Source organism: Meles meles, chromosome 9 (genome assembly GCF_922984935.1).
Source record: "Meles meles chromosome 9, mMelMel3.1 paternal haplotype, whole genome shotgun sequence".
Lineage (NCBI taxonomy): Eukaryota > Metazoa > Chordata > Mammalia > Carnivora > Mustelidae > Meles > Meles meles.
This window is the reverse complement of record NC_060074.1, coordinates 75,022,481-75,036,351: the sequence shown is the minus strand read 5'-3', so window position 1 is coordinate 75,036,351 and position 13,871 is coordinate 75,022,481. Positions and strand designations below refer to the sequence as shown.

Here is a 13,871-nt window from a genome sequence, read left to right as displayed (position 1 = left end):
GTATGTATAACATTAACAAAATCATAATGGCCAATTTTACTTTAAAGTTCATCTAAAATCTCCATTAAATGATATGGAATGCAATGAACCTAAAGTTTTTTGTTTTTTTTTTTAATTTTTTAACTGAAAGACATAGAAATACAAAATATCTGTTGCTGTTATAGAGAGCAAGAAAGTTTTTATCAAGAAGGAGTTTTCTTTTTAAAGAGTTTTGTTTTATTAATAAATGTATTTTAAAAAGAAAGAAAAAAGTAAGATGTCTCACTTTGCACAAATAATATTATAAATTGTTCTCCAACCCTCATCTGGCCTTGGCCTCAGCAGCCCTCTGTGTTGAGCAGAGATTGGCGCACTTGCATAATGAACCTGAGGTTAAGTTCAAGTTGACAGGAAAATTATAGTGCAGACGCTGAATGTTTCCAATGCATATTTTATGCCTTTTGAAGTAAAAATTATACGTTATAATAAACGGTGTCTCTGAAGAGTTGGATGTGATGAGCAAATCTTCAAAATTGAAGTTTCAAGACTGGAAATGCAACGGTTTGTCTTCCCAACATGCTGGTGTCTGGCTCTCCGTTCTGAATTCATTATATTCAAATATGCTAAGGTAAGGTAAGCCAGGAGCCGGTTTTTTTAATGTCCTTTATGAGCTCCCTAATGCAGGTAAATAGCACATGCATCTCATTGCTGTTTCACCCAGTCCCTTTGTCACTTCCTCTTCTCTTTCATTTTCAGAACTGCTCTAACGTTTCCGCAAAGAAACTGCAGCAGCAGCTGGACCTCCTTGAGGGGGACAGTGGGAACTGGCGTGCCAGAGCCCAGGAGTATGAACGGACCCTGACCCGCAGCCTGGAGTTCTGCGCCACAAGGGACAGTATAAACGAGGTACAGTGACAGGGGCGAGAGCCCACCTTGTGAAAAGCTGCTCTCAACCTAAAGCATGTGTCTCTTGTCTGTACGTGTGCACCCACAATCAGGGACCTTTTGTTCCACCCTGACCTTTCATCTACCAAGCAACGTCTCAGGGCTCTGAAAGTTTAAGTCAATTTCAAGCACCCAAGTCAGTAAGTTGTCAATGCCTAGAAAAACCTAGAACACACTGTTACAGTGTTTTATTTGCTTTCTCCCCGCACCCCCCACCCCCAAGCCTGTACAGCAACTGCTTGCTTAAGTAGATATAGCCCATCAGGACAGAAAGGGTGATGCCGTCCCTATGAAGTCAGCTCTGACCTGCTGAGATTCTATTTAAGGACCAATGACTCATAGCGAAGGGGGTGGCATCGGCCAGGGGAGCAGGCTCTTTGCCTCAGAGGCTACAAAGTATTATCACCAAAGTCAACAGGCTGGTTTCGTATTTACTCAAATGGAGTGGTTTACTGGAAAAACAACTTCTAGAGAAAAAGGAGCAATGGGTAAAAGTTATCTTCTGCGTCCATGTACCCGCTCAAACACATAATTCCACCTCCTCTCCCTCAACTCCATCCAAACCCACAACCCCCAAACATGTAACGAGCCAAAATATTCCTCCCCTAGTTAAACTTTCCATTTAAATAAACTTATTCTGGGGAGAAAACATAGATCAGGATAGCAAAACATAGTTCCTGATTTTTGACTGAGAATTGACAGTGGGATACATAGTACTACAATTCCAGACTTATCACCATTTAGAGAAAAATGTTTCTGGGTCCATCAGTCACAAGTCCATTACAAAAGCGGGTGGAGGAAGAGGAAGGGGAAACCTCCTCAAATGTTTTGTTGATGCCTGATTTACACAATCTGGGCCCAGCAAATATCAAATATCAGACATTAGCTCATGAACTCAAGTATGAGTATCTAAACTAGAATGGTGGTCTAGCTCTCACACGCTCCTTCCTGCAGACCACACTTTTATAGACCACTGGCAGGTGCAGGAAGGGAGCAGGGCTGGAAGGAAAGTGAGAGGGGCAGAGAGCAGGAGAGGCCACGTGGACCCCAGCAGAGACACAGGAACATCAAAAATGACTTTCATTTTAGCAATGTGCTGCCAGACTGTAGAGTTGCTGCTCAGAGTCTATGTCCCAGGGACTCATGCTGGGCTAGAGATTTATTCGGGGTTAAACCCAGAGTGTAGTCTACCCGCTATGGCCTCTTCTGGTTTCAGCTAACAGTACTTCATTCAAGTCTTGTTAAAGAAAACAATATTAAAGAAACCATTGTTCTCCCAAGGCTATAACATTTAGATTTTCAGGCTTGCAAACAATTTTTTTTCTTCCTTTCCTCAAAGTTATATTCTTTCTTCCCTCCCTCCTCCTCCTTCTCTCCCTCTCCAATCTCTCCCCTTCTTCCTCTCCTTCTCCCTTCTTCTTCTTTGGTAAACTTTGTTTTGCCAAAAATCTCTCTCCCTGCAGGGATATACACCTCTATACTAACAGAAACCACAAGTGGAGGAGGCTAAGGGTTACTCCCAGATCCCTATAGCTCAGTTTCCATCTTCCTGATTCACTATGGCATGTATGGAGCTGGGTCTCCCCATGCAGGCCCTTCCCACAGGGGTTTATTTACAGGCTGCCTTGTGATGAGCCTCTGCTGGGAGCCAGCTTAGCTGAGATGACAGATGTCCCTTGTAGTCACAGTCGGGACACCCCAGGATTATCTGTACCGTAATGAGCAACCAGATACATGTTGGAATCAGTTATCACTTTAACACGACCTCAAACATTAAAAGAACTAGTAGTCTTCCCATTTGTTTCTACTTCATATCCATCTAATCTTTGGTCGAAGTTTTAATTTCACATTTAAAGGTTCTTTGAAAATCCTTGGTCCTTTCCTCCTTTCCTTCTTGTAGAAATATAGTAGGCATGTAAGAGTGTAGCCTCCACACCCTGGACTTTCCAACCACAAGCCTAATGGGAAGATAATCAGAAGGAATATTTTTAGTGCACTTTAGTAAAATAAATATATGCACATTCTAATTTGTGAATATCACAGTATAGATGGGTAGATTCCAAGTGGAATTTATATTATATAAATATAATATTTATATACCTAGACATTTTTGTTATATTATCATTATTAATATTTAGATTCCAAGTGGAATTTATATTATATAAATATAATATTTATATACCTAGACATTTTTGTTATATTATCATTATTAATATTTAGCATAGGTACTTTAAACATTATAAAAAATTAAAAGCAATATGTTATTCTACTTTTTTTGTATATAAAAACATTAAAGTCAGATACCCCACCAGGAACTAGAGCAAACATTGCATTTTTTTAAAAAGATTTTATTTATTTATTTGAGAGAGAGAGCAGGGGAGAGAGGGAGAAGTAGGCTTCCCAGCTGAGCAGGAAGCCCAACGTGGGGCTTGCTCTGAGGACCTTGGGATCATGACCTGAGCTGAAGGCAGTCACTTAACTGACTGAGCCACCCAGCCACCCCAATGCATTTTATTTTTTAAGTTGATTTGGAAACACATTGTTTTTTTCCAGTGTGCTTCAAGTGCTTCTTGGAAATTCACAGACTCTGAGTGGAAATAGATTTTGGGAGATCTCAACTTTGACACATCTTCCTTTTTAGGGTGAGAAACCTGAGGTGTGTATGATTTGCATTTGAGCAGAGCACTCTAGGACTGCAGAGCTTCTGTTCATGGTGTGTTGAGGAGTCAGCTTTGGGCCAAAAGTTCACCTGCTGGTCTTCAGGCTCTATTGGGCACCAACAAGTTGTCAATTGCTAAACTCAAAGTCCCCACTTGCTCCCACGGTGCAGTCTGAAGCACCATGTACACCTTCTCTGCACTTTCCTCTGCCAGCCTTGTTTTCCGGCATAGCCATTCCAAGCTGTTTAGATGTTCTGATACAATAGCACAGTTCATTTGGTCATTTCAACCAAAATTACTTGTTGATGATGCCCTAACTAACGTACATGGTTCTAACTGCACTTGAGCTCCCTAGTAGAGGACTCAGTACCTCAGAGCAAAATAAAATGAGGTGTTCTAAAGGCGATTTTTTTTAATGTGATGTGATATTCTTTAAAGACAAAAAACCATGGTTCTGTGCCTTGATTATCTTTGAGTAAAGTACTATTATTTTCTCATTTCATAGACTATCTAAGACATAGGATATTGTAAAAATCTCATTTTCTCCATGTCTACCTTCACAGCCTTCAGACTGCCAGATTTCGTGGCATTTTTTTTCTCACTCATTTCACACAAAGATACATTGATTGGTATGCACAAATGTTGAATTTCACCATGTATTTTCTTGCCTAAATTAACAGCATAAATAAGCTGTTAATACGCAAAGCATTACAGACATTCTCTGTGGTTAGACATGACAGAACATCAGCAGTTACTCATTCTTTTACACATCTTTATTTAGAAATGTAATAAGTTGATATTAAGCATGTTTTCTATCTGCAACCTGACCCAAAAAGTTACTTTTACATTTACATAATGTTAATGGAAATTTGTAACTGGAGTCTCATTATGGGTCGCAATTACTTTGCTGGAAAAAAAAAATCAAAACAGCAATGACAGAATTGGGTTGGTATCCATTCTCTCAAAATAAGTTTTGCAAACAGAAGCTTTCATGTAATTAGATTACTTTAGCCTGAATTTTTTTTTCTACTGTAGCAACATCCTACCCATCGGGAAGGAAACAGAAAAGGACTTGGTGTATATATAGGTCAGTTCCATATGTCGGAATCTCATGTTCCAGTTACACAAATTTTTTTTGTCAATTTGGAGAAGTCGGTCATCTGAGTTCCAGAGACACGAGGCAGATGAGAAGCAGCAAATTAGAATCGAAGAATAGACACATACCCAACTTCCTGACATCATAGAGCACTTTGCTGGTGATAAAATGACCACGGACAGTCCCCCACTGGCAGGAGAAGAAACAGATAAAGAGTGCCCAGACGGCTAAAACACGGGGTGGGCAGCACTGTGGTATGGTGCCAGGGTTATTATTTTCTGGATTGATAACCCTATACCTGTCATTTTAAGAAAAAAAACACTAAACTATCATCATTCGACACATATTGTCAATGTGGCCACTGTGTACTGGACCATAAGCCCATGAAAGTCCTCTGGGAACATGGAGCCCAGAGTGAATTAAAGCCCATGGGACTTCAAGTCACAGTCAGTCGCAACCAGGCCACACCGTGGGTCCATCCAGAGGGTAGAGAATAGAAAAGATATATTTGTTCTGAAAATGTCCATTACAGTTTGGTGTTTCACGTCTGCAAGGAGACTCTTCTTCCTGAAGAATACAGAGAGCTGAAATTTAAAATCATAGTTACCATGTCCAGGAAGTAAAACAAACATATGAACACACAGAGCTTGCAGGGCAGAGACACTAGCCATGATCGAGACACGATGTCAAACGGAGCCACCGTCCTCTCCCCGCAGCCTGTCCCACTTCCGCTGCCACAGCGCTGGCCTTGAGCACACAGGGACATCTGCATGGTTGCCAAGCGAAAGGAGGCCAAGGGAGCCTTGTCCTGAAATCTCTCCAGGACTTAGGCTAGATATTCTAGCCATACTAATTGTAGCAAATCATTCAGGTTGAATTATGAATCTTTGGGTGCTTTCATTTCAAATGCAAGCATCCCCAGGCAGTGATAACTGTGAAGCCTTCTGTTACTGGAAATGAGCATCAGAAAGCTTTTTTACTGGAGTGGGCAAAAGGATGAGCAAGAAATGAAGCCTGTGAAGTGGACATGAAGAGAAATGGACTGTTTTGCATTTTTGTGTCTGGCCAAACCTGTGCTTTAGTTCCAATGAAGGCTTTGTTTTTTAATTTTTTTTAGTAGGCTCCATTCCCAGTGTGGAGGCCAACATGGGGCCTGAAATCAGGACCCTGAGATCAAGACCTGAGCTGAGATCAAGTGTCGGATGCTTAACTGACTGAGTCACTCAGGTGCCTGGAAAGGCTTTAGTTTTTAATGTGTTTCCTTAGTTTTAAAATGTCCCATGGCCCTCACATATATTGGCCTTGCCAGCACCAGACTCTCAATAATACATTCTTATGCCAGAGCAACCTCAACCAGCTTAGTCAAGACTAAGAATAGAAATCCAGCCTGGTTGTCATCAGCCTCTTTTTGCTTCTGCTGCTTCTCAAAGAAGTTTTGTTCATTCCTAACCCTGAGAGAAGCTCACTGCTCCCTGGGAAATATGGTAAAGATGTTCATTCTGGTTCAAAACAACCACAATTTTGAAGTCTTAATTTTATTCCTAAGCATGACTGTATTAACTTAGTCTGCTGATTCATAACAAATATGGAGGAGCTGAACAAGTGGAAACATAGGAAAATCACATTATTCATTAGGAAAAAATAAATTTCTCCTAAAGTTTTTAAAGGCTTTTAGAAATTTTGTTAATAAGGATTATAACAATGTTAAATTTTTTGAATAGGGTGAACTATCCTGCCCAGGCTTTGGGTGTTTCTTTCTGCTTACGTGTTCCATTTGAGCAGTCTTGCCATTTCCACCATTCCCCATTGTTGACAAGCTAACTCAAGTTAGAAACAGCTGCAGGAACAATGATCCCACAGCCAAACAACCATGGCACTCAGTCCCTTTAAAAATATGATCACAAGTTACATGGGGATTAGTTGGGAAGTTAAGTTTTCATGTTAGAATGTGCAGGTAAGAAATTTAGGCATGGTTAGGTTTTTCTGAAAATCTACTTGCTAAAGGTAGTTCGTTCATGCTGCCTTCCACTTGTAGCTGCAAAAGTCCTAAATTTCAGCTGGGAAAGGTCGAAGATTTAAAATGCATTTCTACGGGGCCAAAAGAGAGACGTGCCGGCAACTTTGTCAAAGGAGCTCATGTGTCAGAAAGAAGCTGATTCCATTTCACATACTCATAGCACCATGAACACTCTTTGGTCTTATAAATCATCTTCAGTGGAAGTGCATACATTCTGAAGCCGCAGAAATAAGATTGTGCTCATCATTTATTGGTCTTAAGTTTTTTGATCCAAAGCAGATTTAAAATTTCATGGTTTAGAATTACAGTGTGAAGGCTCAGCCTTTCTCTGTTCATCACCTAGTTTTTGAATAGAAGTTGATCCTTCTCATTTAAACAAGCAGACGTAACCCAGTGATTATCAGATTGATGACCAAGACCCTCTTCCTTTCTAATTTATAATGTGTACTACATTCTAGTACAAAAGAAAAGAATATAAAATTTTCTTTTCCAATGGATACTTATTAGTAACAGGACATATATTTCCCTTTTCTTTTTTCTTTAATTCTGCTTATTTTTATTAAAAATAGAAATTATATTTTTAATTGTGGTAAAATACATGTAACATAAAATGTACCATCTTAACCATTTTAAGGTTAAGGTTAATATTAAGTACACTCATATTGTTCTACTATCATTACCACTATCCATTTCCAGAACTTTGCCATCATCCCAAAAAGAAATTCTGTACCCATGAAACAATAACTCTTTATTGGGGACATGTTTTTTAATACAAGAATCTGTGGTTTCCTCAGATGTGGTGGTTATTTTACCTACAATCACAGATTATGACTTTGGGGGAAAGAGTTCCTGCCCAAGTTTTATGTGAATAACTCAGGATGTAATCCCTATATATCTCAATCCCATTTGTATTTTTCCACTAAAATTGAACACGTGCATGTTTAAACACTGAATGTCAAAGAATTTAAATATTAACTGGTCATATTATAAGTATGCCAAATGAACATGATCTTCTCCAATATTTGTGTGAGTTCTAATAGAGAAATAGTTTTTAAATTTTGAAACTAGAGTTCTTGCCATTTCTTCAGAATGTTACTGATTTATCAGTTTAAATGTTTAATATTGATTGGCTTAATTGGTACCTTAAAACAAGTATTCAACAATTTCATTTACCATATGACATAAACATCACTGATTAAGTATAGGTGTGTGAGAGGCAAAAATTGCATCAGCATAATGATTTCCATGTATGCAAGTCTGCTAGGTCCTTTATAGGTAATTGTCTCCAAGAAATGTTAAAGATAAGGTCAAGGTTTGGTTCTTATAATATGCAGGATTTGAAATAAGCATTTGGAGAAAGCAAATATTTTTAGGGCAGATATGTTTTTTCTGCATTACAGGTCTAAAATCTAGCATGTACACAGCCTTTATTCCCTTCCAAATAATTTATTTGCTGTCATTGAAAAGAATTTTAATGTGTTTCTGGCTTTTCTTATCATAGCTCAAATTTATCAACCATGACATTGTTCATTTTTTTGCTGTTAAATGCTTCCATATAATCTGAGAAGGTTTATGTTTTCTCTGTACTTCTCTTTGCTGATAATATAAAGAGAGAGTTGCCTGTCTATATGTTTATCTTTCTTGAATATGGGAAAGGGTACAGAAAGTGGTGTGTTTAATGGGACTGAACTGCTTAGGGCTTCGGTTCACTGGTAAAGTTGAACTGTGTGTTCTTAAGGCTGTCATAATGCATGCTTCACTCTCCGTTCGTTGCCATATGCTCTGTTTATACACAAGTTAGCATTGCCATCAGTGATGATGCTGTCCCTTTACTTTCTGGTTTGGAAGGACATCTAAAGTTAGTGGCCTATATCTAAAAAGGAAATCTCTTCTGGAAACTGCTCATGAAAAATAATTTTTAACCTGGATTTGGGCGAGTAAAGTATTTTTCCTACTAAACTTCATATTGGGACTCCTCTTTTATCCCGCTAATGTCCTCGGTGGTCTGAATGTTGACCCTTCATTGACCTCTGCAACAGGAACAGCTCATTGGAGCCTAGTATATTTATTCCTGATACTGTAAGAGAGCCTTGGGAGGCATAAGGATCTGGGGCAAATGCTAGCACACAGAGAACAGAATGTATGGGAAACATAATGTCAAATAAATACAAATAAGAAAATTAGAGTTGTTAAAAATCTGATATGTTCAAAACTGTCTTATTTGGAAGCCAAGGGATATTCTGTACTTATAACTCTGATTTTAAATGACAAATCAAGGAGCACCTGGTTGGCTCAGTTGGTTAAGCATCTGACTCTTGATCTTGGCTCAGGTCATGATCTCAGGTTTGCAAGATCAAGCCCTGCATGGGGATGTGCACTGGGCGTTGAATCTGCTTAGGATTCTCTCTCTTCCTCTCCCTCTACCCCTCCCCCACACTCTCGAAAAAAAACTACACATCAAAAAGTACAAAGAACAATTTATATTTAAATTTTGGAATATGTTTAAATTCTCATGTGTTCACTTCGCAGATTTGTTTCCTATTGAAAAATCACTGAATATATTTTAAGGATTATGAATATTTTGAACTGTTAAGATTTTTTTATTTATTACAAGTCAATATTAGTGTCCTCATTTTAAGGAAATCACCTCTTTCTTTTTATTGAACTGCAGCTCAAAGAGTCATTCAGAGATATCAAAAAGAAATTCAACAATTTAAAGTTTAATTACACTAAGAAAAATGAAAAGGCTCGGAATATGAAGGCTCTTAAGTATCAAATTCAACAAGTTGATGTGCATGCTGAAAAAATACAGGTAAAGAGAAGGTGCGGGTGGCGTGTCTGTGTATATGTTTGTGTGTATGTGCATGCATGCCCTACTATGATTATTACAAAATCAGTTTGCATGTCAATTCTAGATGCCTAACCCTTGGGCTTTTTTGCAACATCAGGATTCAGATGATAGTTTTCTGCTTTTGTAACAGTTGAGTTCCTCATGTAAAATGTATAAGTTAATTTATCACTTGAGGCAGCTCTAGAATGAATTCTACCAAATCTACCCAGCCTCTCTGCTTCCATTCTTCCCCAGAGCACATACACATGCACACACACACACACATGTGCACACCTTTTATATACCCCATTTCCTTTCCTTGCACATGCGTACGTCAGGAACTTACTCCACTACTCCCGGAACCTCCTACACTACCTCAATTACCGCATGAACCAGCTAGATAACTTGAATATTTTTCCCAGGAGACAGTGAGCTTCTTGAAGACAAGAACGTATTTTATTTTATGATCATTGTCTTTTTTTTAAATCATACTATCATTCTCGAAATCTGGAATAGGACCTGGTATGTAGTGAATTTTCTATATGATTTTAATGATGGATCAGTAAACTATGTGGAAGAAAGCCCATTCTTTCCAAAATACATTTGTGATTATTATGATTTTAATATATCATCAGGGAGAAGGCTGCAAAATTTTTCCCCAAGTTTTTCTCTCAATAAATTATCACTAGCTAGCCTCATAAATAAAAATTGAATTTTGTTTTTAAAACTGTTTCTTTTTTGCATAGGCTTTGAAAAAGAAAATGGAAAAAGTTGAGAATAAAACTTCTGATTCTTTCTTGAGTTATCCAAATAATAAAGTTAATGTTCTTTTGGAAGCCATGAAGGATTTGCAAAAACATGTGGATGAGTTTGACAAAGTTGTGACAGATTACAAGATGAATCTGGACCTGACAGAGCACCTCCAGGAGATGATAGAAGAGGTATCTTTTCCTTGTTGAAATGGTGTCCACATGTAATGTTTTTAAAAATTGCTCTGTTACTTTAAAACAATGCTACTGCAGTTAATTTTGTCATTAAATCTATGCATCTTCCTCCTTTTCATGATTATTGCCTTAGGATAATTTCTTAAAGTAGAATTGCTGGACCAAAGGGGACGAATGGTGCAAAGTTTGATAGCCTTGTCCAATTGTTCTGCAGAGAGATTTTACTAATTTGCTCTTACCAGCAACATAGGAGAGTTTCTCATTTCTCCATAACGCCAACAACTCAAGATGTTTAACCATCATGAAATTATGCTCACTGCTGGATATCTGTTTAAAATACTCAAAGTGACTTATTTATTTCACGGAACTTGCAAATGTTTAGAAAGAAATGTGATAGTGGGGTGTTTCATGTACACAAATTGTTATTGGTGTTATTTTTCTTTTTGTTGAGAGGATAAATGGTAGAGGATGCATAAGCTATAGGAAATTTGACAAATTACAGTTGTTATTTGCACACCTCATGCTGAAGAAATTCCACACTTGAAGTTCTTTGTGGCCCATTATTCTGCGATACAGAATGTCATTATTCTGTGATACAGAACGTCTCTCTGCCACGAATGCAGCAGATTTTAGATTTGACACGGTACTGAGGAAGATGAAGATGATCATTCCTCTGTGTCTGACCCATAGACTTGCTGTGACCCTGTGGCACTTATAGACAGCCAGCTCCTAACCGACTCATGTGTTTCTATTTCTCACTCATCATAATCACTCTGGCCATGGTCAGACACATTCCTTCCATCACCATTATTTAGTATTTTTGGTGAGAAACTCTCAATTCTCCACTGTGCTTTGAAAATATGACTTGAGTAACTTCTATTAAAAACAAAACAAAGCAAAAAGGTCAAATGCTGTTCCTCAACCCATAAAATAATCTCATTCTTAGAAGAGAATTTATTTAGTAAGCAGGCAGTACTTTATCCATGTGTTGTTAATTACTTCAATTATTTTGGCAGGATTCTGTATGTTTGAACTTTTTGTCTTTTCTTTTAGCTGATATTTGAATTCTTTTTCGTGCCGTATGCTTTTTATATTTCCTGTACTTGTAAGTCTGCAATGTTCTTAGCAAGTCTATTTCAGGCAAATCTAAGAAGGCAGGAAAATCAAATGAATTTCCATACCTTTATTTTCTTATCTAACTCTACTACCCAAGTGCAGGAACCTATGATCATATTTTGACATTTTCCTTATGATGACTTAGAAAGTTCAAACTAATGTGATTATAAAGTTTGAGGAAATTGAAATTTGATACTTCAGTGGTCAAAATGAAGAACTTTAGAACATGGTCTCTCTTTAATCTATGCTTATCCCATTTTAATTTAGTGTCACTTTTGGTATGAAGATGCAAGTGCCACAGTTGTAAGAGTTGGAAAATATTCCACAGAATGCAAGACAAAGGAAGCTGTGCAAATTCTCCACCAGCAGTTCAATAAATATATCATGCCCTCCGTGCCTCAGCAAGAAGAAAGGATTCAGGAGATCAGTGACCTAGCTCAGCGCTTATATGGTGAGGTCTCTTTTAAAATAACCAGCAATTTGCCCTTGAACAAATCTATAGTGTACCTAATCCAGCAGAAAGCAGAGCATGACAAGCCCTCAGGGTCCTCACTACAGCAATTATTCAGGCAAGAGACTCAAGATAAGCACCCATATCTACAAAAGTAAACAGCCAGGAATAGAGGGAGGCGTTTCTGCCTCCAGGAGAGGAAGTCTTTGGATTTTTTTTTTTTTTTAAGATTTTGTTTATTTATTTGTCAGAGAGAGAGACAGAGGAAGATCACAAGTAGGCAGAGAGGCAGGCAGAGGCAGGGGGAGAAGCAGGCTCCCTGCCGAGCAAGGAGCCCGATATGGGACTCAATCCCAGGACTCTAGGATCATGACCTGAGCCGAAGGCAGCTGCTTAACCAACTGAGCCACCCAGGTGTCCCTGGATTTTTTTTTTTTTAAGTTTTTATTTATTTGACACACACAGAGAGAGATCACAAGTAGGTAGAAAGGCAGGCAGCGGGGTTTGGGAGGGAGCAGGTAAGGTAGAGGGGAACAGGTGAGGTGGGGGGGAGCAGGCTCCCCGCTAAGCAGAGAGCCTGATGCAGGGCTTGATCCCTGGACCCTGAGATCATGACCTGAGCTGAAGGCAGAGGCTTAACCACTGAGCCACCCAGGCACCCCAAGGAAGTCTACGGATTTTAACTATCTTGTGTAAACCCTCCTTCTCCATTCTCTTTTCTCCCCTATTCCTGTTGGTCATCCCCTGGGTAATAAGCAGACAAAACAAAACAAAACAACAACAACAACAAAAACCAAACTCATTTCCATGAGGGCGATTTCTTAAAAAACATTCAAAACTCCCATAATACTTTAAGTGGGTGTTAAGCTAAGATTGATGTCTCTAGTCCTCATATTTCTATGAAGGGTGTGGTTTGTAGATTTAAGAAACAGATGGTTTGGTTAGTGGATTTAAGGAACAGTTCCCTTGCCTTCCTCTCCCTTATGGAATAAACAGGAGAACTCAAATTACCATCTCACTGGTTCTGCTTTTGTCTTCTCCATGACCAGGAAAGAGAATACAGTTGTCAGTCTCAAGAGTCTTTCTATCTAAAGGAGGCCCTCATTTCAGAAACCCTCTGGGTGATGATAGCCCTTAGGGGTGCTGAGGAATAAGTTTCAAGAATCCCCTGATATTGTTCCTATAGACCAAGGGTAGTTCCCAGTGGCCAGGCAAATCTAGCTTAGAAAGAAGATAACACTGGGTGGTACAAAATGTTTCAGCTGGCTGCCCACATTACTGCCAGGTGGATATTTTCTCACGCAACATGAAACGCTATCCATGGATAGCCATAAAAATGTGTAGAAACATATATACTGTACTACCTAATATTAAATTATTGAGAATGAATTGTTAGTACTTTGCCAAAAGGAAAAGGTAGAAACAAAAATAATAAAATATGGATTGAAAAATTAATAAAAACGAATGTGATATCTCATTCTTACCACAGTTACTGTATAAGTGCCCTAAAATGTTGTGAACGCCCTTTGATTCCACAGCATTGTATATGGTTCCCTCTATTTTTGTACTTTCCACACTGTAGTGAAATTATTCATCTGTTCATCTGTCTTCTCCATTGACAAGGGAAGCATGTTTTGTCACTGTATTTGAGTGCGTATTCAGTTTCAGGACCCTGTTACGTACTCACGCAGACCGGACACTAGTTTAATTCCCCTCCCTTCAGTATATCCTGCGTCCTGTTTTATCTGTGTTCCTGGCCCTTATACCAACTGACAGATTGTATAGTTATTTGTCCATTGTCTGGCTTTTACACCAGCATGCAAAATCCATGAG

General features: G+C 38.6%; 1 protein-coding gene across 1 annotated transcript in view; it reads left to right on the top strand.

The window, feature by feature from the left end:
- CCDC141 (coiled-coil domain containing 141) overlaps nucleotides 1–13,871 on the top strand; it is a 220,131-nt gene that overhangs the window by 189,243 nt on the left and 17,017 nt on the right. Inside the window, exons 17-20 of the mRNA XM_046018027.1 lie at nucleotides 736–885; nucleotides 9,369–9,509; nucleotides 10,274–10,468; nucleotides 11,855–12,038. Of these exons, the coding sequence (XP_045873983.1) occupies nucleotides 736–885; nucleotides 9,369–9,509; nucleotides 10,274–10,468; nucleotides 11,855–12,038 (670 nt within the window). The remainder of the gene's footprint in view (nucleotides 1–735; nucleotides 886–9,368; nucleotides 9,510–10,273; nucleotides 10,469–11,854; nucleotides 12,039–13,871) is intronic.